Source organism: Sarcophilus harrisii, chromosome 5, assembly GCF_902635505.1.
Source record: "Sarcophilus harrisii chromosome 5, mSarHar1.11, whole genome shotgun sequence".
NCBI lineage: Eukaryota > Metazoa > Chordata > Mammalia > Dasyuromorphia > Dasyuridae > Sarcophilus > Sarcophilus harrisii.
The window spans coordinates 74,283,588-74,308,490 of NC_045430.1; the positions used below are offsets into that span (position 1 = coordinate 74,283,588).

At 34.3% G+C, this 24,903-nt stretch overlaps 1 protein-coding gene across 1 annotated transcript in view; it reads left to right on the plus strand.

Annotated features, from left to right (window-relative positions):
- Nucleotides 1-24,903, plus strand: part of WIF1 (WNT inhibitory factor 1) — a 106,313-nt gene that overhangs the window by 39,348 nt on the left and 42,062 nt on the right. The window contains exon 4 of the mRNA XM_031940883.1: nucleotides 18,380-18,488. Within this exon, the coding sequence (XP_031796743.1) occupies nucleotides 18,380-18,488 (109 nt within the window). The remainder of the gene's footprint in view (nucleotides 1-18,379; nucleotides 18,489-24,903) is intronic.

The following is a 24,903-nucleotide window of genomic DNA, read 5'->3' on the forward strand; positions in this document are numbered from 1 at the left end:
GAATCACTTTATTGTTGAAAAGAGCCAAGTCCATCTCAATTGATCTTATGAATACGTTCTTTAAAAGAGCTTGTTTCTCATCATTTTAGCTTTCCAAACTCATTCATTAGATATGCAGACTTCATCCTGGGAACATGAAAAAATGTAAGGTTCACTGTAACTACAAGTTTGTAGTTTGAGTACTTTGAGTACTTTGAGAAAGTACTATTACCGTGTTTGGGGAATAGATATTTATTGTGTAGGGCTTCTTGCTTAATGCAGACATCAGAACACGTGGAGTCTATAAAGGTCCAATTACCACCCTATCACTGTTTGCCCTAGTTTTAACTTATGTACTATACGTTATTGATTATATTTTCTTGAGATCACAATCAGGTTATTTGTTTGTAACAGTGTGTCAGAAGAGCTTTATCCTGAACTTCAAAGCTATCCTCTGAATCACAAGAACAAAGGATCAGGATTTTGAAGTATGGCCAAAGCCAGTCTATATGACTTAACTATGATCTCACTTACTATCTAGAAATTGAAGGTACCTATTTGACTTCTGGGAACTTTGTCTCATCACATCAGATCAACTATCAAAGCTAAAAGAGGACAGATTAAAAATCTTTAATTTGTCAATTTGTTTTATGTGAACTAGCTTAACTAACTTCAATGCTGGTTCCTATTAGTTTCATAATTGTTTTAAAGGGCATTTTACTCAAAAATCAATATATTTCATTGTAAAGAAAGTAATTAATTGTTGTTGTCTATCTAGTTCTTCATGATCTCGTGGACCATAATGCACCAGTGCTACCCATAGATTTTCTTGCCAAAGATACTGGAGTGGTGGGCCATTTTCTATCCCAGTAAATTAAAGGAAGTAGAAATTAAGTGACTTGTCCAGAATTACAGAGCTAGTAAGTATCTAAGGACAAATTTGAACTCAAATCTTCCTGACTCCAGAACCAGAGTTCTATCTATTATACTACCTAGTTGCTTCAGAAAATTTGCTGCCTAACTGCAATATAACTGCCATATAAAACAGTACGTCATAGTAGATGGGAACATGCCATGAAATCCTGAGTTCAAGTTCTGAAGCTGATGTCTATCTGTGTGATCCTGAGCAAGTAACTTACTTAATCACTCAGAATTCTAAGAAGGTCTTTAAATTGCAGTGAAGGAGTTTCTATGTTTGGGAGTTCCTTGTACCAATGAAATCACAATGAAATCCTATCCTTAGATTTTCTTTATTACTCCCTTATCTCCATGACCTATGATTTCATTGATAGTGGTCCTTGCCAGGTTACCATTCCACTATGACATAAATAGGTCTTCGAGAACTTTTGTGACTGAAAACTTAGTGACACAGTGGAGAGGCACTGGGCCTAAAATCAGGAAGCCTCATCTTCCTGAATTCAAATCTGTTCTCAGACACATATTATCTATGAGATCTTGGACAAATGACTTAATCTAGTTTGCCTCAGTTGCCTCATCTGTACAATGAACTGGAGAAGGAAATGGCAAGCCATTCCAGTATCTTTGCCAAGAAAACCCCAAAAAGGGTCATGGAAAATAAAAAATGACTGAGAACAACCGAATAATAAGAAATAGCAGAAAAATTCACTATTATATGCCAGCTCTGGTGATGAGCATTTCATAATGAGACTAGCTTGGATTTTGGAATAGAAATAGTCTATTACTTGGCATATCCTCCAAGCCTTGTGAGCTTGATAGGACCTAGCAGAGCTTGTTCTTTATTGGCTAAGCATCTGAGAATCCCTCATTACCATCATACCACCATGGGCCACTGAGGGAGGGAACCTTTAGTAGAGTCATTGATAAGCTAAGCTAGGGAGATGTCTTCCTATTTCAAATGCTCTTCTTGAAACCTTCAGTATTGCTGTTAATGCAGGGTTACTTCTCTATGTACCTGATTTATAAGTCTTTTACAGTTGATTATCTTTACAATATTATTATTACTGTATAAATTATTCTACTGGTTCTGCTCACTTCACTTCGTATCAATTCATAATCGTCTCCCCAAGTTTTTCTGAAATTATAATTTTCATCATTTCTTGCAGTATAATAATATTTCATCATATGGTTTTATACCATAACTTGTTTAACTATTCTCCAATTGATGGATATTCCCTCAGTTTCCAATTCTTTGCCACTACAAAAAAAGAAAACTGCTATAGTTATTTTTTTACATATGGGTCCCTTTTCTATTTCTCTTAACTTTTTGGGGATTTGGTTTTCTCATCTATAAAAAAGGAATTGGATTTGATAATCTATATCCCTTTTCAATTCTAAATCCTATAATCTTGTGATCCTACAAAAATGATACTGTTTACCTGGAAAGACCCCTCTCTCCTTTCTTAGTAGAGGTGGAAGATTATGGGTGTAGAACATTGAATATATTGTCAGGCTCCAGTAATGTGTCTGCTGGTTTTGCTGACATGCTTTTTTCTGTCTTTTTTTACTCTTTCAAATCAAATCATACATGAAAGGGAAGTTCACTGTTACTAAATCCTGATTTCCTGTGGAGAGGATGGGTAATTTAGAATTCTATAGGTAGTGTGATCCCACACTTGTCTTCTAGCCAAAGAAGCAAGATTTCCTGGCCAGCATCAGCTTTGAAATTTGCCTCATAGATAATCCCTGTTCAAGAGTTTTTTTAAATGCTTGTGTACAGAGACCAGATTTTCTAAAGAGATTTATTAATGAAGAGAGCTTCTTGGAGAAAGGAGAAAACAATCCATTTGATTCCTTTATCTTATTTTATTTACTTATTATTTACTATCATTAGTAGTTGTATATATGACTATATATAATAATTAATATTATTTACTTAGAAAGCAAAGTTAGTGAGTTATTCACAAATTACATGTCTAATGAAAAGGACTAAATTAGATTATCCAGCAAACTCCAAAAATATTGATTTTCTAAGGGGACTCTAATCCATAGGGTGCTACTATGAACCTTTAGAAGACCATGTGGGAAGAGGGAATAAATAGAAGAGTGCTTTCATAGCAATCCCAGCTTCACTTCTCTTTCAGAGGGAGTTTCAAATTTCTATATTTGTTTATAGTCTCTTATGAATCCTTAGCGATATATACATTTTCTCCTGGGATGAAATAAAAGCTGTTCCATACCCAATATTTATATTTATATTCTATGTTAAGTCCCCATGCAGGAGTTGGAAACCCTATTACCAACATTTGGGGAAACTTAGACCCAAGCTAGGGGAGATTTTCCTAAATTAACTCCAGATAGAGGCAAAGATGCAGATAACTTGCGTTTTGTGTGAACCCAGAGAACTTTAGGGTGCTCTGACCAATGACAAGTCTATGTCTTGTATCTACTTATTCATGCAAATATTATATCCTTCTAGTAGAATATAAAAAACTATTTAATATTTGTATTTGTATTCTCAGAGCTTAACACAATACATAACATATACTAAGAGTTTAATAAATGCTTATTGATTGCTAATTAATTAACACTTTGAGGAAACAAGTTTAAGTTTAAACTATGAAAACTAGAATCTAATGTTAAATACGAGAGAAGTCATAAGTGACATTCCTTGACATTAGCTAGTTAAATTCAGTTTTTTCTGGGGAGTTACTTTCCCAATTTATACCCACATGTGTACATTGGATTTTCAGAGAACAACTGCTACTTTAGATTCTAGGGTTTTTCTCAGTCAGATTGCCCTTCTAAAACTGTAACTTATGAGCCCCTCCCAGTGTACTTTCCTTCTACAAAAAAAAAAAAAATAGTTCAAAACAAAGGCATTTACTGAGATGATATAATAAGAATAGTAGCTATGACAACCATATATACAAATATATAATTTAGAATACAACAATAGTGAAACATACATTTAAAGGACATATATTGTCAAGACATTTCACAACTCCAATACTACTTGGTCTTTGCACATCTCATGATGTACTCACATTGTTTTTTAATGCACAAGTTGTTCCTTTGCTAGTATGGGCTTTCTCCCCTTCAGGGCATAGTGTTTCTGATGAACAGATTGTTTCATTGGACTTTTTAGGCTTGATCATCATTGAGAGATATAGTGGATACACTTCTTGCCTTATCTATTGTTCTCAACTGTAATTCTGCTGTATCTTTAGAAATAGCAAAGGTCATTATAATAATATTGGGAACATATATTTTGTTTTCTCAAGACTTAGTCTCTGAGGCTTACCACCTCCCAGGCAGATGGGAAAGCTCAGATTTAATCTTTCCTATTAAAGTGCATAATGGAGGAGTTATAAACTAGAATAAATATTGAATGAGGTGTCTTCCATCCTCAAAATGTATGGTTCCATAGCTCAGTTCTGTTTGATTTTATATGGTTTGTTTAACCTCTTACCCTCATTTTCCCCTTCTATAAAATGAAAGAAATGGACCTCATTAGAGTCAGCAAATTCTGGTCCTGGAGCCAAATTCAACCTGCAGTTTGTTTTTACAATCAGACTGTGAGTTAAAAATAATTTTTACATTTTAAAATAAGGTTTTATTTCATTTTAAAGTGTAAAAACCATTTCTAGCAGGAAGCAGACAAACACAAGTCAGGTGGATTTTGCCCTTGAGTTATAGTATGCTGACCCTCAAACATTATGATCTCTCACATCTCTTCTAGAGCTAACAGTCCAGAGTCTATTAAGCCTAATGAGTAGTGGAATGTGGGATGGAGGTATGATTCAGAAAAGGTTTTAAGGAAATTGAATCATGTAAACAGAAACTGGATTGGAAATCAGTCAGATTAAGTTCTAGATATCTTAGTTACTATTAATATGTGGAACTCCTTTCTCCTTTCCATATTCAGTAAAATGTAAGTTTTCTCTTGATAGGGTCTATCTTTCTGTCTTTTTAATTCCAAGGGCCAACATAATAAATGCTTATAGATTGATTGGTTGGTTTATTGATTACATGGTGCTGATTTCTTCAATGTGGACCTTTGGACTCACTGTCCTATCATGTCTTTATCCTTTTGTTAGCTTGTTTGTGGAAGTTAGGGAAAATCACTTTAGTCACTCCCAAATCTCAATTTCCTATTCCTTGTTCCCTTTCAAAACATCTTACATTTTGTTTCATTTTAATATGGGATAACCAAATTATCAACAACTTAAGGAATTGTCTTCAACCATTCAGTAATACTTAAGGGAATATGGAAAGCCAATTATCCTCAAATGCCTAGGTCTGGTTTTGGTTTGTATAAAGCAAAGACAATCCTGAATTCTAAAAGGGAAGGGGAGAAATGAATGCCTTGGTCATTTCAGATTCATGTGAAAATGAGTCCTGTGAACCCTTGCCAGCTTTGGTTTACAAAACCCTTATGGATTTAATAGTGTTTACTTGATCCTTAAATTTTAATATTACATTTACATGCCAGTAGTTATAATCTCTCTATTTGACACTTTAGCTCTTTGTATGGAAGGGTTGAACTGATCATAGTCTACTTTTTCTAACAGTCAACATTTAGACCAGATTTTGAAAAGGAAATATTCAAGAAATAGGCAGCCTAGTACAGCATAAAGAGTCCTTGGGTTTAGAAGCAGAAAATTTGGGTTTGGATTTCTCATCAGCTACTTTTTTTTTCCCCTTTGGCAAGGTTATCAGGGTTAAGTGACTTGCCTCGGGTCATACAGCTAGTAAGTGTCAAGTATCTCAGACTGGATTTGAACTCAGGTTCTTCTGACTCTAGGATTGTGCTCTCTCTACTGTGACATTCAACTGTCCATTCATCTGTTACTTCTTGTTTGACAAGTCACTTCCTCTCTGGGTCTTGGTTTTATCAACTATGAAGTAAAGAGTTCATTTAATATAATCAATTTTAGCTAAATAAGATTTGATTCAATTCAATAGGTATTATGTGCAAGAAACATGTCAGCTAGATAACAGGATTTAAGAGATAGAAAGCTATTGGCAGAAGACCCAAGTTCAAAATCTACTTATTACACATATTTTATATCTCTAGGCAAGGCATTTAACTTCTCAATGCTTTAGACAGCATTCTAAGACTGTAACTTGTAGAACAAGTGCCAATCTATATCAGTAGAGTTTCCTCATTAATTTAATAATAGCTAGCATTTGTTGTTGTTAAGTCATTTTTCAGTCATATCCGACTCTTTGTGACCTCTTTGGGGGCTTTCTTGGCAAAGATATTGTGTCATTTGCCATTTCCTTGTACAACTCATTTTACAAATGAGGCAAGTGAGGTAAACTAGGGTTAAATGATTTGCCCACGTACACCCAGCTGGTGAGTGTCTGAGATCACATTTGAACTCAGGTCTTCCTGATTCTAGTTCAGGTGCTCTGAGGGTACTGGGTCACCTAGATGTCCTTGGTCACTAGCCTTTTAGACAGCAGAGACACAAAGACAGAAAGAACAAGTAACCCCCATTTGCAGTTGCTCAGTGATGAATTAATTATGTCTTCATGGTTACACAAGACAAAATGCCTAGATTGTCCTGTAGGAAATGGGAGTACAGAACAGCTTTATAGAAAGTTTTGTTTCAGATCTGGACTTCCTTCACATTATCTTCTCACATTCTTTCTGAGAACCTTGTTGCCAAACATTTGTCACTGAAAGAACAAGTAATCATCACAAACTACAAGCTGCTTGGCAGGATATCAAATAACCATGCTCATTTTTTCTGCTGATTACCTTAAAAAAATTTTAACCATGGCACATGCTAGTCCTTTTGGTCAGAGTGACTGGTTGTTTGGGTATCTGGCCAAACATCAAGGTAATAGAGAATTGCCTGACCCCAAAGGTAATTTGGATGTTGTGCTTTGAGAAAAAAAAAAATCTCTCTGAAAAATCAGAGACTGAAACTATTTTAGTGTTTCAGTTGGGATTCTGGAAAACATTAGATTTAGGCTTTGAGATGTTCTTCAGCTGTATCATCATTCAATCAAGAAATATTTATTGAAAGTGTGCATAAATATACACACTATGCTAAGCATTGTGGGAGAGAAAGAAAATCATAGAAGTTAGAAGGCATTCAATTTGTAACTGAATAAGAATCTTTTCTCTGACAAAATATCTCTGACAAAAGTCTTCCAAACTCTGCTTACATTCCTTTCCCCCCATGATTCAGTATTTTATTTCCCCCCCCCCATTACATGTACAATTTTTTTAACATTTGTTTTTAAAACTTTGAGTTCCAGATTCTCTCCCTTCCTCCCTCCTACCCCATCTCCTTGAAAATGCATGCAATTCAATATAGGTTATATATGTGTAGTCATGCAAAACATTTCCATAATAGTCATGTTGTGAAAGTAAACATAAACAAACAAAAAAAAACACCTCAAGAAAAATAAGATTTGAAAAGTGTGCTTCAATCTGAGTTCAGATACCATCAATTCTTTCTTTGGGTATGGATGGCATTTTTTTTTATCCTAAGTCCTTCAGAGTTGTATCATTGCATTAATGAGAATAGTTATATCATTCACAGCTGATCATCTTACAATACTGATGTTACTTTGTACACAGTACATTTGACTTTTAATCATCTGCTTATATTTCTAAAATGATGGGAAACCCATCTTCTCCTGAAGGAATCTAGGTCACTTTAATCATTAATACAGTTCTCCTTTTCTCCTACAACTAACCCCTTACTATGGGTGTTTAACCCTGTCCAAAGCTGAATATATATTATCTTTTCATCTAAACCATCTGTTTTTCCAAATTCCACTATTTCTGTCACCATTCTTCTAATTATTCAGGTTTTTAATCTTGACCTTATTCTATAATCCTCATTATTCCTGACTCCACATGACCAATTAGTCACCAAATTTTGCCATTTCTATCTTTACAGCATCTCTTGTATCAGATCTTTTTTTCTCTAATTACAGTTACCATCTCAGTTTAGGTTCTCATCATCAATCAATTCATTAGTCACTAAACATTTATTAAATAAAGGAATACTATTGTTATACAAGAAATGATGAGCAGGTTGATTTCAAAAAAGCCTGGAAAGGCTTACATAAGCTGATGCTGAGTGAAGTGAGCAAAACTAGGAGAACATCATAAAAAGCAATAGAAAGATTATGTATTTATCAACTATAGCAGACTTAGCTCTTCTCAGCAATTCAGGAATCCAAGGCAATTTCAAAAAATTCTGGATGGAAAATGCCATCTGCATCCAGAGAGAGAATTGTAGAGATTGAATACAGATCAAAACATACAATTTTCACCTTTTTTTTCCTTTATTTTTTTTTTCTTCCTCCTGGTTTTCCTCTTTTGTTCTGATTTTTCTTCCTCAACATGACTCATATGGGAAAATGTTAAAAATGAATATACATATAACCTAAAAAATTATATAATTAAAAAATAAACATCTATTAACACCTATTATGGGCTAAATAGGGATTTATGTGGTGCAGGAGAGAGTGCTGGGCTTAGAGTCAGGAATAATGATCTTCCTGAATTCAAATCCAACCTAATTGTGTGACACTGAGCAAATCATTTTAACTCAGTTTGCCTCAGTTTCCTCATCTGTAAAAATAAGCTGAAGAAGGAAATAGCAAACCACTCCAGTATCTTTACCAAGAAACCTCAAATGGGATCACAAAACAAGTGATTCAGAATAAAGAATAGTCTGGTACTTGGAGATTAATATATGAGATAAGAATAGGGAATTAAAGTGATTTGACTGTCATGATAATGTATCAAATAAAGGGAGGATTCAGACATGGTTTTCTCTTGCAGTTTTATCTCTCTAAATCTTAAGACATCAAATGTGTCTATAGTTCTTGAACATGCACACCTGAGAATATGTCGGAGTCCAAAGTTTTAATTGTTAGAAAGTTCTGAATTCCATTTCTGTGGTTCTTTTTCTCAGTTCTACCCAAAAGGAGTGATGAGACTCAGTAAGATGTTCCATTAGGGTATAAGTCCTGTTCAGATCTCCAATAGAGGGAACAACCTTGATGCTAATGCAAGTCTCTTAGAAATAATTTCCTTTGCAAATGTTTAACCTATACTGGATTACTTGCTGTGTAGTAGAGGGGGGGAGGGAGGGAAGGAGAGAGAAAAATGTGGAACACAAAACTTTGCAAGGATGAATATTGAAAACTATCTTTGCATGTATTTTGAAAAAGAAAAAGTTATTATTAAAAAATAAAAGAAAAATTTTTAAAAAGAAATAATTTCCTGTTTCCCCAGAACTTCTTAAAGGAATATGCATTCATACTAATTGAATGAAAAAAATCACTTTGCATAAAAAACAGACCAGAGAAATTATTTTACTCTTATAAATGCTCAGTTCCATTCTCTGTTCAACTATGAGAGAGTGATTTTTAAAAAAATATTTATTTCCAACTAATATTTTTACCTGCTCTTTTGAAAATGTCTAGTCATATCTCTTAGGGAAATAATGTGCTTTTTTCCCCTTGATAGACTTTTTTTTAAATTATTCTTAAAACACTAATTTTCAAACTTTTTTTGCTTCCCTTTTACTTAAATAAGTATTTGATTTGTGATTCTATATTCTCAAACTCAAAAGTTAGCTTTCTTTTCTTTATTGGCACTGGTCTTACTTGTCTCAAGGCATATTTTTCTGATGCAGAGACTTTGAGTTTAGAATATTTATTATATTTTAAGTAAGATAAGAACAGGAAGCCCTGTCTAGGGACTAAACTATTAATGTTACTGGTTTCATCACTATTTCCTGTGACCTTGGGAGAAGAATTTATGAACGAAGTTAAATGAAGTTAATGTTTGCTTCCCTCCTTCAGGCATATTATAATATTTATGTAGGCATTTCCCTCCTGTATTTCATGTCATGGATCACAGATTTCTAGAAAATCAATCAATTTATCAATAAATATTCATAAATACATAAAATATTCTATGTACCAGCCATTGTACCAAATACTAACTAGACTCCAATAAAATATTTGCTCTTTAAAAATTTTTTTTACAAAAAGTATGGTCAATTTTTAAGGAAGCCAGTGTAAATGCTTGTGTTATAAAGAGTAACAAATCTCTTAGACTGAGCAGACTGTGCGTCTAGTTCTTGAACATGCATACCTGAGAATATGTCGGAGTCCAAAGTTTTAATTGTTAGAAAGTTCTGAATTCCATTTCTGTGGTTCTTTTTCTCAGTTCTACCCAAAAGGAGTGATGAGACTTAGTAAGATGTTCCATTAGGGTATAAGTCCTGTTCAGATCTCCAATAGAGGGAACAACCTTGATGCTAATGCAAGTCTCTTAGAAATAATTTCCTTTGCAAATGTTTGCAAAAGTGCGTCAGTAGACGCACAGTCTACTCAGTAGGTACTGTGTCAAGTAGGTACAAATAGGGATATGTGAATATCAAAAAGAGAGTTTTTATTATGAAAGGAATTCCAAGGAAATGCTACACAATTGTGAAGACTGAGATATCAGTTTCATTTTCAAGGGCTTCTTTTAACTACTATTATCTCTGCTGATCATTTCTAATTCTAGTCTCTACTCCTGAATTCTCTTTTGAGCTACAGACCCATATCTCCATATATCCAAGACATTTTCACATGGCTATCCCAGCTCAGTGGATGCAAAACTAAATTTATTATCTCATTCCCCAAATTTGCAATTCTCACCTTCATTCCTATTTTTTCCCTCCCATTACTAATAATGTCTTATTATTACCCACTTGGACTATTGCTGTGTTCTCTGCTCTGCATTCTCTCTTTCTCTACTCTGAACCATCTTTTATATATCACTGACAGAATCATCTTTCTTATGCATAGTTCTTATTATGAATGAATGAATAATTAAAGCATTTATTAAGTTCTTACTGTGTGTAAAGCGCTGTGTTAAGCACTGTATATAGAAGCAGAAAAATAAGGCTCTTAAAAAGCTCACATTCTGATGGGGGAGACAATGCATAATGAAAAGTTTTGACATTAGGTCTGATGGAAAGATCCCATGCATCTTAGGGTCAGCAGTACAGAAGATGATAATTTCTCTTTTTAATGTCATTTCCATGGATATTATAATTTTCTGGTATTGAACCATTTGATGGGTCCAAGGATGCTGGTGGCTAAAACTTTCTTTTCTGGGTCTTCAGTAGCTGTGATTATAATACCTGCAGATATATTTTCCAGGATGCATTTCCATAAAATTTGCTTGCCAGAGTAATGGCTAAGAACATTGGGCTAGAAATACTGATATTCCAAGGCTCTTGGGTTGAGATTCCTGAGTCATCTCTATCAATGTATAAGAGGAGATAGATGGTGGTCAAGGTAGTGGTGGTTGAACTCTATAATTTCTGAATGTTGATCCCATTATTTAACTCCACTTTCTCTTTCTTACTAAAGAAGGGCGTGACAGATAGAAGAAAAATTATAAAGAGATATGATGAAAGAAAAAAAGACAATTAAAAATCGTTTTTATGAATGTGAATGAGATAAACTCACTTATGAAACAGAAAAAGGTAATAGGTGATTTTGAAAACAGAATCAAACAATATGTTGTTGACAAGAAACAGTTGAAACATAAAAATTTACAGAGCTAAAATGAGGGACTAGAGGAGCATTTATTATTCCTTAGGTGAATCCAAACAAGCAAGTACAAGGCAAAAGCAATAAGCAATGAGACTACATCTGATTGTACCAGGAAAATAATTTTAAAATAATAAAAATTAATCTGGAAGTAAAAGATCAAGGATTTTTAATAGAAATTATGACAAAATGAGGAATAAAGGAAGATGACCAATTGTAAATTTTAATTATATTATAAACCATGTCACAGTTTGTAATTAAAGTTATATTAAGATATATAATTATATATTAACTTTATTATAAATAATAATAATCAAAACTATTGTATCCTAAGAGTTTTAGGGGTTGTTTATCCTTTCTGCCATTGGTCTGAGCCCCTACTGGTATTATTTCTCTCTCATCTATTTTGTTATAGACCTGTGATTAGGACTCCCAGTTTCATCTAACTATTTAATATGAGGTTGTTTTTACAAAAGTACGTGGATAGCTCTAAAGATATAGCAAAAACAAGCTATAAGCATTACTCACCAATTCCTTCAGGGTATACTTTCTCCATAACACCTCAGACTCTAAGATAGTAGAATAAAAACTTAGTTCAGTTTTTACATAGCCTTGGTTCAATCAATGCATGTCCAAATGTGATATGACTTTTGGAAGAATATTGCACTGGGGTCCAAAATGTCATCCCTGCAGATTGCTCCCATCTCCTCAGGACTTTAATGCTGGCATGGCTGCAACTGTCAAATTGATTTTTGATTCCTGGATTTCTGTGACTTATTTTCCCAACCAAGGTCAGAGACTCCACTCTGCACTTGGAACAGGAAAGAATGACTGAACAAAAAGGTCAAAAACCTTGATCTGTTTCATGGGTTTACATAACCTCAGAAGGAAAGAAAGCCCAGAGACCTTTCCCATTACAGAAGAGTCATTCACTGGAAGAGATAAATCATCAAGCTTCCTCAGATGAGAATCAATCAAAGAGGTACCAAAGCTGTGTTGAATCTTTTTGAAGACATGGACAATTATACCTAGTCAGCGAGTTGTAAAAATTTTCTCCCAACTAGTTTCAGTTAACCAACTGGATTCTCCTAAAAGTAATGTTGCTAGTCCTCCTCTATGTGAAGATTAAGTCACCTGAGCAAGTTAATGGGATCTGCACATGTGCCAGGTATCCATTACATATAGAAAGATTGATCATTGGGCCAGATTAGGCAAGCAAGACCCAGTGGACATTAAACATATTAGCATAATATTAAATAAACCAAAAACTCTAGCTATTCCAGTAAGGACTCACTCACAAAAAGATGCTGGGAAAACTGGAAAACAGTCTGGCAAAAATTAGACAGATCAAAATCTCATATATTATAAACCATAATTTTCTCCAAATGGCTACATGAACTAAATGAAATGGTCATATATTAAAAGGGAAGGGAAGGAGATAACTTTTACAATTATTCTAAGGAGAATTCTTGAACAAAAGATAAAGATAATTATTAAAAAGGACAATTTTACTTATATAACATTAAAAAGTTTTTGAACAAACATATTAGGAGTAGAACATTAAGATTAGAAGGGAAACTATTTTTTCTGCTAAAGGTTTGCTTTTAATATATGCATAGAGAATAAACTAGTATACATATAAATAAAAAGAGCCATTCCCCAACAGACAGATGGTTGAAGGATATTAATAGAACTTTATATGGTAACCATATATATGATGCAAAATGTTCTAAGTAACTAATAAGTAAAATGCAAATTAAACTTAAAACACTACCTCACATTCATTAGTTTGTCCAAAAAGAAAAAGAGAAAAATAACAATTGTTGGAGAGGCTGGAAAAGAAAGAGAGCACACTAATGTGTTGTTGACATGCTTGAAGCCATTTTGAACTGCACTTAAAATGACACTGAACAGTGCATATCCTCTTAGGTACAAACCCCCAAAAAGCCATAGACAGATTAAAAGGATCCATATGGTTAAAAAATATTTATAGTATCACTTTTTGCTATGATAAAGACAGGGAAACAAAAGGAGCACTAATACATTGGGGAATGCTTGAACAAATTACAGTGAAAGAACATAATGGAATATTATCTCACTATAAGAAATAATCAAAAAAATTCAGAGAATCCTATCAAGTCCTGTATGAAATTGTAGGAGGTAATTGAACCAAACCATCATAATAATTTATAAAATAATTAAAATAATGTTAAAGAAAGCAATTCTGAAAGCCAATTCTAAAAATACCATGATCTATAGTGAGTGACAATGAAGCTTGTTTCTACCTCCAACTGAGGAGGTGATAGGTTTAAGGGTACTGAATAGCACATAGATTTCAAGACATAGCCAATGTATGGGTTTGTTTTATTGAATGATATTTATGGGTCTCAAGAGAGAGCTTCTCCTGGGATGGAGTTGTAGAAGGAGAATCAGTTAGTAGTGATAATGATGCTGAAAAAAGAAATGAAAGAAAAAAAAGCATCAAAAAATATTTTTAAAATGTTAGATGTTCAGATGGGTAAGCAAACAGGGCAATTTTTTTTTTTTACTATTTTGTTAGCTTTAGTATGTACATAAAAACTGTTCATAGTAAGAGTTCACATTTCATTGGTAATATAGTGGTAACTCAGTGGAGACAGTGCTGGGCCTGGAGTCAAAAAGACTTGAATTTAAATGTGGCCTCAGATATTTACTAGTTGTATGATACTGGGCAAGTCATTTCATTTCTATCGATCTCAATTTCCTCATTTGTAAAATGAAAGTAATAACAGTACCTGCATCCCGGGGTTATTGTGCAAATAAAATAAGATGTAAAACACTTAAAGAGCTATATAAACATTAGCTATTATAAAAATAATATGCAATCCTCTCAGTTCTTTGTATATTGAAGTATTTTTAATATTGAAATATTTATGTTGATTGATGTTTTTCAATTTCATAATAAAAACATAACTTGAAAAAGGAAGAAAAGTTATCTATGAGGATAAAAGAGGATAAATCTCTATGAGGATAAAATCACAAGTTTTTTTTTTAAATCACTAATAAGAAGGTAGATTTAATTTTAAATAGTTAAAGCTAAAAGGCAACAGTTATTTAGTATTTGAAAGATGCCTTTTAGCTCCTCAGCTCCTCATCTGTAAAATAATCTGGAGAAAGAAATGGCAAACCATTCTAGTATCCCTGCAAGACAATCTCACATTGGGTCATGAAGAGTTGGGTAAAATTGAATGTTTGAAAAATATTTTCGGGCCATTATTTTCAAAAATATATAATCCTTGTGTCAGTGACTCTCATGGTATAATGTAATAATTCCTGCCTCTGTCTCTCTCTGTCTCTCTGTTCTTCTATTTCTGTCTCCTTGTCTGTCTCTCTTCCGTTCTCCTCCTTGATCGAAACGAAACTCCATACCTTTGCTCTTGTGATTCAGATTAGAGGAAAATTTTCTAATATTTACCACATCTCTGATAGTATGTGATGTAAGAGTCAGGGCCAATTGAGGAAATCAATCAAGTCATCCCACCTCATTTAAAATAAGAAATAAACTACTGTGCCCTGGCTCCTTTACCACATGTGAACTCATCATAATCAACTTATTGTAGATGATAGACTAAGTGAGGAAAATGTCCTTGATCAGCTGGAATGAAGTTGCACAGAAAATATGTTCACACTGACTAAGAAAACTTGGTAACATTTTATGAGCTTTTTATAAAACCAGGAAGAAAGCAAAATTCAAGGTGTTTCACCAAAGAGGAGAGAGCATTCTAAGTAAACAGAGAAGAAATCAACTGGGTTTGGGGAGCTGGGAGGAAGGATCTTTCATAGTCCAATACTCTAGATCAGGAGTGGGAGACATATGACCTGAGGGCCCTATAAGGCCTGCAAAATCATTTGCTTAGGCAACACAGGAGATGATAAGCTGAAAGTTAGATACACCAATCTCCCATTGCTTGAGTTCTAGAGTTTGCTAATTTTGTATGGCCCACTAATGATGTTATAAATATCCAATTGGTTCTTGACAGAAAAAAAAGGTTTCCTACCTGTTTTAGACCATCTGTGATATCACCAATTTGAGTATTCATTCCCTCCAATGATGCACATCACAATTTCACTGTTGTTCAATTATTTCAGTTCAGTCTAACTATTTGTGACTCCTTTTGGGGGTTTTCTTGGCAAAGATACTGGAGTAGTTTACCATTTCCTTCTCTAGTTCATTTTACAATTGGGGAAACTGAGGCAGGTAGGATTGAATGATTTGCCCACAGTCACACAATTAGTGTGACCTGAGGCCAGATCTGAATTCAGGAAGATGGATCTTCCTGATTTTAGGCCCAGCACTCTGTGCATTATGGTGCTACCTAGTTGCTTTCTCATCCTGTCTGACCTTCTTCCATTTCCTCAAATAGATTTCCTGCAGTGATTCCCCTAACCTACTGAAGAGCTTCCTTTCATCCTCCTGACACTATGAGGATACCAACAGGGTACATGAGCCACTCTTGAGTTCCTGCAGTTCTCTTCATTTTTGGTCCAGCTCTTTTTTTCCAATTATACATTTCTCTGATGACATCCTTTAAACCAAAACTTCTTGAACTGTAGGTTGTGACCTCATATGGGGTCACATAACTGAATGTGAGGGTTGTGAAAAACTTGACAACATTAAAAAGTATCAAATATTCTGCCAAGATTTAATTCTTTAAGTAAAAATAAAAAAGCACATTCATCTCATCAGTATGAAATTTGCCTTTGTCTTTAATAAATAATAAAATTTTATGTATACCAAGGAATTGTTTTAAAATAATTTTTTTATGATTTATTACCACTAAATGTTTGATTTGTATATCTATTTTATATGCCTTTATAGTCAGGATTGCATAAAAATTTCTTGGAAGAAAAGATGTCATGAGTTGAAAAAGTTGAAGAAATCCTCCTTTAAACCACTTCTGTGTAACTCTTTTCTTTGTGATATGTTTCAGCCTATCAATGCTCCTCTTGGAATGATTTTTAACTTCATTTCTTCAGAAATTTGAGTTCTATGACTAATATAGTAGAAAATAAATTTTGTATGTAGAGTTTTTTTAAAGCCCCTTTCTTTAAAAATTCATAGCTGCAACCTTAGTACATAGTTTAGTCTTCCTTAATCCTCAATTCTGAAGAAAGAACACGTGCACATTTAGGAAGGCACATTTATTGCCCATCTCTCATCTTCATATTTGAATTGCTTATTGATTATCCTTTCCTTCACATCAATAATAGCCCTTTTAATTTAGAATCTGCTTTAGATTCAATTAGGTGTCAAACTAGGCTATGAGATCAAACTAGTCAGCATACCATGGATATTTGAGGAATAGAAAGCAATTTTTTTAATAGAAATTTGTTGAAAAAATATAAATGTTCAGAACAAAACGGTAGATGATTTGTTTTCATACTGTGACTGATTATTGACTTGTTATCCTTTTATATCTTTGGTTAAATTTTGGCCTTAAATATAATATTCCCAAGGGCAAAGAGAAAAAATACATATTGTAGTAAAATATTGACATTCTTATTTTATTCACTTTGTTGACAATCAAAGCATTCCCAATAGGCCATCAGTTCTATACATTAGTGTTGTTGCTTATAGCTTTCCATTTTAGAGCAACAAATTTGAAAGGATTCAAAGAATGACCCAGAGAGTACTCCTCTCCTTCCTTTGCTAAAAGCCTTCCTAATGGTTAGTCAGAGAGTTTTATAGTCATTAATCTATAAGGGCATCTTGTCAAAAAATTGTATAAGAAACTGTGGGGAAATAGAAAGAATAGGGAATTTAGAGTTAGAGGATCTAGGTTCAAGTTCCAGCTCTTTTAGTTACTACTGGTGTCAGCTATGTAATCTTAGGCAAATTGTTTAACTTTTCTGACCTTCAATATCTTTAGCTGTAAATTTTTGCCACTGTTGACCTCTTTTCACTTGAGAAATTTTTATGTGGCCCGAGGTATATAGCTATGGGAAATAGAAATATAAATCAAACATTTAATAATAATAAATCATTTCACAATCCCCACATTCAGTTTCAGGACCCCTTATAAGGCTGCAAACACAATTTAAGAAAGTAGGTACTACATGGCAACGACAAGATTACACAATCATCAATTCTGATAGATATGACTCTTTCCATCAATAAGATGAATGAAGCCTGTTCCAATGATCTTGTGATGAAGAGAGACATCTACACCTAGAGAGAGACCTGTGAAAACTGAATGTGGATCACAATGTACCATTTTCACTCTTTTTGTTGTTGTTTGCTTGCATTTTGTTTTCTTTCTAATTTTCCCTTTTTGATCTGATTATTTCTTGTGCAGCAAGATAATTGTATAAATATGTATGACTATATTGGATTTAACATATATATATATTTTTTTTTTTTACCATGTTTAACATATTGGATTACTTGCCATCTGGGGAGGGGATGGTAGGAAGAGGGGGTAAAATTGGAACACAAGGTTTTTCAAGGGTCAATGTTGAAAAATTATCCATGCCTATATTTTGAAAATAAAAAGCTTTAATAAAAAATTTTTTTAAAGAAACTAGGTTCCTTCCAGATACAAATCTATCATGTCTAAGGAAACTTCTTCCAGAATGCACTAGCCAAAGAATTCCTTTAGGTGATTGAATAAGTTCATTCTTTGGAACACATGGTTTCTTGCTGAGTTTTTAAAACTCACCTCAAAATGGAGAATTTCGATGAAAGGACTCATTTTGGGGAGTTGCATTTGGATAATGCCTCAGTTCTTGCTTGGTTCAGTGACTTTTTGTTGAAATGTGATAAATTTCTATTGAATAGACATTGAGCAATTATTCCATTGGATGCTGACTTCCATAAATACTGATTTTTCAATGTATTCTATTGTAGGCGGAATATTTCTATGAATTCTTATCCTTACGATCTCTGGATAAAGGCATCATGGATGACCCCACTATCAATATCCCATTGCTTGGCTCAGTTCCCCACAAGGCATCAGGTTGGTAGCTTTTAACTTAGGAAAAGCTATTGTGAAAATGACGAAATGCTCTTTCGTGTGTTAAACTTTATTTTAAATGTAATTGCTCTTGTAATGACTAGAGAATATAAGGTCCAAGAGCTTCAGGCCACTTGGCATAAGTAAAATGAGTCAGAAATATAGAACTAAAGGATACTTTCATGTCATCAATTCAAGCTTTTTATTTTACAGATGGAGAAACTGAGTTTCAGAGAAAATAACCTGCCTTTAGACAAACAGTTAGTTGGGGTTGAGGGGAGGAAGACAATTTGAATCCCTCTCTTCTTAATTTCAGAACTAGCATCCAATCTACTATACTTTACTTCTCATTTTATCTCAAGTCCATTAGGCAAAAAGAATTTGATGGAAGTGAAGAAAAAAATTTATAGCTTTCTAGAAATTTAATATTATTGAATATAAGGAAAATTATTTTGAGCCTCCTAAATAATGTTTTAGCTGTCTTTGACTATTGGCTTATTATATATAATTTACCAAAAGTCTTATTTAAGGTTAAGTTATTACAACTTAAGACTACAATAAGATATTAAAACTCAAGACTGCATTAAGAATTTTGGGACACTATTTACGACCAACAGAGAGATACAAATTAATATGGTGAGGGTTGTTTTTTTTTGCTTTCCTTAGTTCTTAAAGATGATCATGACATCAAGGAGGTGATACCATGACATGCAAATGAATGGATTTCAGTGAGAGAGGGCTGTGAAAAATCACCAGCCTCCTTTTCTCCTCTGGAGAAATCTGGGTCCAGTGACAAGATATAGATCAGAATGATTGGCTATGGCCCTCACAGAGAGGGTAATTCATAAGAGACATGTGGAATAAAGAAACTTTTGGGGTCAGCTAAGGAAAGTTTTTTCTGAGAGTTTAAAATAAGGTTTTGAAGGAGAGTAAAGATATGGAATGGTGGGAAAAGAGAGCTACATTCTTTATCCAATAAACCTCCTTTCTGAAGGACCAACATTTGCTATCCTAGTTAGTTCCAGTCTAAAACACTTAAGTTTCAAGAGGATCTTAAGTAGAAACATACTTTTTCCTGGCTACATCTTGAAAATACTACAGAGCCATCCTTTTTATTCTACCCAGTTTTTCAGAGATAGGAAAAAGTAGATCAAGTTGACTGAGAATCATTTCCTGGGAAGCATGTCTCCATGAAGCCATACTAGGATTTCTTGGCTGTCTTATTAGTCAATATCTGACCCATAAAGAAAATTGCAATGACACATACTTCTGAAAATAAAGATGACCAAGACCCCTTCTCCCTATACTCCCAATATTTTACCCCTCCTTGGGGTCTGAAATATCTCCCCAAGGTCTTCTAGTTCCCACTCCTTTCAATTAATTTTTCTTTGAATAGATGATTTATTTTTTACTTACAATTCTCATGTTATTCAGTTTTGGGATGTGACAGTAAATAGAGTGTTGAATTTGAAGTCTCTGGACTCAGTTTCCTCATCTGTAAAATAAAGGGGTCAGAATCTACAATCCCTTCTGAATCTAAGTTTATAACCCCATGTGCCTATATGGCAGCTAATTGGTATAGTGGAGGAAACACTAGACCTGGAGTCAGGCTAACCTGACTTCAAATCCAGCCTTAGATATTTACTAGCTATATGATCTTGGGTGAAGACTAAAAGGCAGCTAGATTTTATAATAGTTAGAACACTGAGCCTGAAGTCAGGAAAATTTGAATTCAAATCTATCCTCCAACACTTACTAGCTGTGAGACCCTGGATAGATCATTTAACTCTTTTTCCCTCAGCTTCCTCATCTGTTCAATTTTGTTTCTGTATGTATCACTCAAGTTTGCATCTAAGGTAGTAAAATTACATGCTGGGTTTCTTGTTCTCTGAGGGAGAATATTAATACTCTCAGATTTTGAGCAGTTACAGTATCAGAGATTTAGGACAGGTCATCTAGTTATCGCCTAATTATACAGGTGAAGAAACTGAGCCATAGAGATACTAAATTTCAAACATACTTACTAGGAATAAATATAGGTAGAATTTGTTGAATAGTTGAGACTATTTGAATAGGATATATTTTGTTCAGACACAAATTCCAAGGCATCCAGGTCTTAATAACAAAGAGAATTTATGTTTCTTTGAAGGAGATGAAGGTAGACACCAAACATTTAAGGGGGAGGGACTCATTCTAGTTCCCTTTGAAGTGATGTCTAGGAACAAGTTTGGAGGGTTTCTTGGTCAGATTTAGGACTCCTTCACAAAAATGCAGGTGCAAGGGTTTTATTGGGACCTTATCCCATTCCCCAGAGACTGTAATTGTTTCAGGGCAGTTATTCATTAGCCTAATTAGCACAGACTCCACAGTGGAAGCATGTTTAGGTGGACTGAATTATTAAAAAGTAACCAAGTGAGTCTGCACTCTTAAACATCCAGGTAGCTTTCATTATTCTGCTCAGAACAAAGCACGTGTTCTCTTTTATATCCTCAAAGTGTTTGGGTCCTTAAAAAAAAGGTCCCATGGACCTCTATATGCCTAAAAGCCTGCATGACAGAAACTCTTGATCTTTAACAATTCTTGAAGGTCTGCTTTCTCTGGCATCTAAAAAGAATAAAAACAGGAACTACAAACTGCAGGGTGGTTTCAGTAAAATTATTCATTATATAAAAGAAAAAAAAGATTTACATAAAAGTATGGCGGGCTCTCTTTGGACATTGTTTCTGTTACCCTGGGAAGCCAGGGAGTACCAGATCCTAAACAAAAGGTTTATGAGAGCCTTTTCAACAGTACTTATAATGGTCCCTGCTTCAGCATCCTAGGTCCATAATAAAATGAAGAACCAAAGCTTGCGCTGGTCCCATAGTAGAGAGAAAGATATATAAATCCTCTCTGTGAAAATTCAGAAGGTGGAAGGTTATACATATGTTGAAACAACAAAGCCAGAACCTAATTGTAGACAAGCCAAGAGGTTTTGATTAGGTCAGGTGGCTAGGTGATGCAGTGGATAGAGCACTGCACTGGAATCAGGAAAACTCATTTTCCTGAATCAAATCTGGTCTCAGATACTTACTAGCACTGTGGTAAATCACAAAACCCTATGTGCCTCCCTTTTTAAAAAATATATTTATTTTTTTTTGTTAATATTTTCAAAGTACATGCAAAGATAGTTTTCAACATTCACCCCTGCCAAACCTCAAATGAGATAAGTGAATATGAAACTACTCACAACTATAATGCACAATAGAGATGAAAACAATTATTATGTCAAAGCAGAGGCCATAATAACATCATGCTGCCTCGGCATCCTTAATTTTTAAAATTAATTTATTATTATTTTTATGTTTTTGCTGAGGAGATTGGGGTTAAGTTCTTGCCCAGGGTCACACCACCAGGAAGTGTTAAGTGTCTGAGGCCAAATTTGAACTCAGGTCCTCCTAATTTCAGGGCTGGTGCTCTATCCTGTACCATCTAGCTGCCCCTGCATACTTTAATACTTTAAAATTTGGGGGTGGACACCCTGAGAGTGGTTAAAAACTTCCCTCCCCACATTTCTTCTCATCCCATGAAGTGTTTGAATAAATATCAGCTCCAATAGGTAAACTCTAAACTTATCCTAAAGCTCATATTTGGAGAAAAGATATATAATCCAATACTAGTCTTTTTAGTTTGGCAAGACTTATCAAAAATATTGTTACACTGGCATAGTTTTCAAGAACCCTTAGTCACCTTTCCAGAAATATTTATTAAGGGTTTATGATGTTTAAGCTATGGTGCTGGTTGCTGAGACTGCAATAACTAAGATAAAACAATCCCACATTCAAGGGGATTGCTGGAAAATATAATATGAAAATAGGATAGGAGTATAGATCTGGATAATATAACTTGAGGAGGAAGAATGTTCCTCCCACTTATTACTACGATAATAAGGGAAGGTTTCCAGTTCTTGGGTTACCTTGAAGAGTTATAGAAGGAGCAAAGGATTCCCAGAGACATTGTGGGGAAGGGGTCAGTATTTCAGATATTGTAGTTAAGAGCAACTTTTGTAAAGATAGTGACTATATTAAGGTTAGGGGAAGAATTAATAGGCTATTTGGAATGGAAAGTTCATGAAGGAGGGTAACAGAGTAGAACCTTAGTTAAAATTCCATGAATCTGATGTACCAGAAAAAGGAGAAATGGTATGTTGTGGCTAATCTTAATTTCAGTGGTTTAAGAGGTCATGCAAAGTAGTAGCACACTTTTCTGCAAGCATATAAAGTTCACTTAGAACCTCTAGAAGGCAGATGTGGGAGTAAGTCCTAGTATGTTACTATTATAGTATTCATTCAACTGACTTTACCTCATCTCTTTTGAACACATCTGTAAATATAAGTATATATAGTTTTTATGAGTAAAAAATCTGTAAAATGAGCTAGAGAAGAAAAGGGTAAGCCACGCCAGTATCTTTGCCAAGAAAATACCAAATGAGGTTACAAAGAGACAGACATGACTGAAAAGCAACCCAACAACAAAATCAGTATTTTTTTGAGAAACAAAGCAAAACCAGTCATTCTAATGAAATTCATGCTTTATAACCTAGCTGGGCCCTTAATCCTGCCTGACAATAATTGCATTCCACTTTGATAGATTCTTTGTTATATTTCCCCACACACAGACATTAGGAGAAATTTCAGCTCAACTTAGTGCAATTCAATTCAACTCAATCTAATTCAATTCAGCAGTTTTGCCATTCTGTGTCCTGAGAAAGTCGAGTAATCTTAGGCTACCCTGAGAAAGCCAGAGTTCCCCACCACTGTCCACTAGTCACTCTGCATTATTCTGTTCTGCATGTCACTTAAGAGAAGGAACATTGTACCTAGCACAGTGTTTTGTTATATCATCTGGAGTCAAGAGACATGAAATTCAAATCCAGCCTCAGATACTTGATCATTGTGTGACTCTGATTATTGCTGCCCCCCCCAAGAAAAAAAAGGAATAACAATATAATTCAAGGAGAAAGAGAATACCAGTGACTAGGGGAAATCAACAAATATTTCCTATAGGAGGTGGCAGCTGAGTTGAGCCTTGAAGAAAGTTTGGGAATCTAAAAGTACATTCCAGGGACAGAGAATGACAAAAAAAAAAAAAAAAAATACTAAGTTTGGGGAATGGCAAGTAGGTCAGTGTGACTGTAAAGAAAAGTGTGTGAAGGGAAGTAATAAGCTTAAATAAGTCTGGCAATGTAGCCTAGATATAAATTGTAAGGAGCTGAGGCATTTCATTTTATCCTAGGAATAAGAGGAAGTCACTGAAGCTTCTTAAAGAGGGGCTGATCCTCAACAGGATGCTTTAGGAATGTTATTTTTGAGGCAATCAGGGTTAAGTGACTTGCCCAAGACTTGAATTCAGGTTTTTCTGACTATGGGGCTGATGCTCTATCCACTGTGCCGTGGATAACCTTTTAGGAAGGTTATTTTAACAGCCAAAGGGGAGAAGCAAGGAGGTCAATTAGGAGACCATTGCAATGACCCAGATTTCAGAACCAGAAATGACCCAGAAATCAATCAATCAATAAACATTTACTAAATGTCTATTATGTGCCAGGTATAATTGTTTTTTCTTGAAGAAAGGGAATTGGATTTAAGTGAGGGAGAGCTGTACAAGGTCACCTGCTTCACTTTCCCTTCCAAAGTCATCTGGGACCAGTGGTTGATGTAGATCAAGACAACTGGAGATGGTCCTGGATGAAATGAGAGACCTTGACCTTTTTAAGCTAAGGTCTTCTAAACATATATAAAAATATAAAAAGAGACAAAAGATAGTTACTGTTCTCAAGGAGCTTACAAACTAACAGGGGAGAAAATAGGCAAATTAAGTATATATAAAGGAAGCTATATACAGGATAAATAGAGAATAATTAATAGAGGAAAAGCTCTGGAATTAAGAGGGATTGGAGAAGGCGTCTGTAGAAAGTGGGATTATAATTGGGACTTAAAGGAAGTCAGGGATGTGTAGTCTTGTGAGGCAAGAGGAAAATATGGATGGGAGAGAAATTATAGAACTAAACCTGAAAGGCATGCCAATTGATTGGCTGTGGGAGAGAAGGGAAGGATGTCAACCACTATATAGTGGTTAAGTCTGTTGGTGAAATGAAAAAAATTCCTTCTGCAATTCAAATAATTCCCTGTCTCCTCCTATTTTTTTTTTTTTTTTACTGTTTTATAAGTAGAGGTTTTCATACATCTTTTTTTTTTTTTAAACAAGACATAGTTCCATTGGGATAAATTCTATCTTTGAATCCCCAAGACCAATTTTGGTTTTACATTTTCTTTTAAAATTGTTGCTGTTTCTTTTTTTTTTTTTCATTTAATCAGTTATTTATATTACTCAAGTCTCAAAGATTCAGAGAAACTAAAATTACCTGTTATTTTGGGAA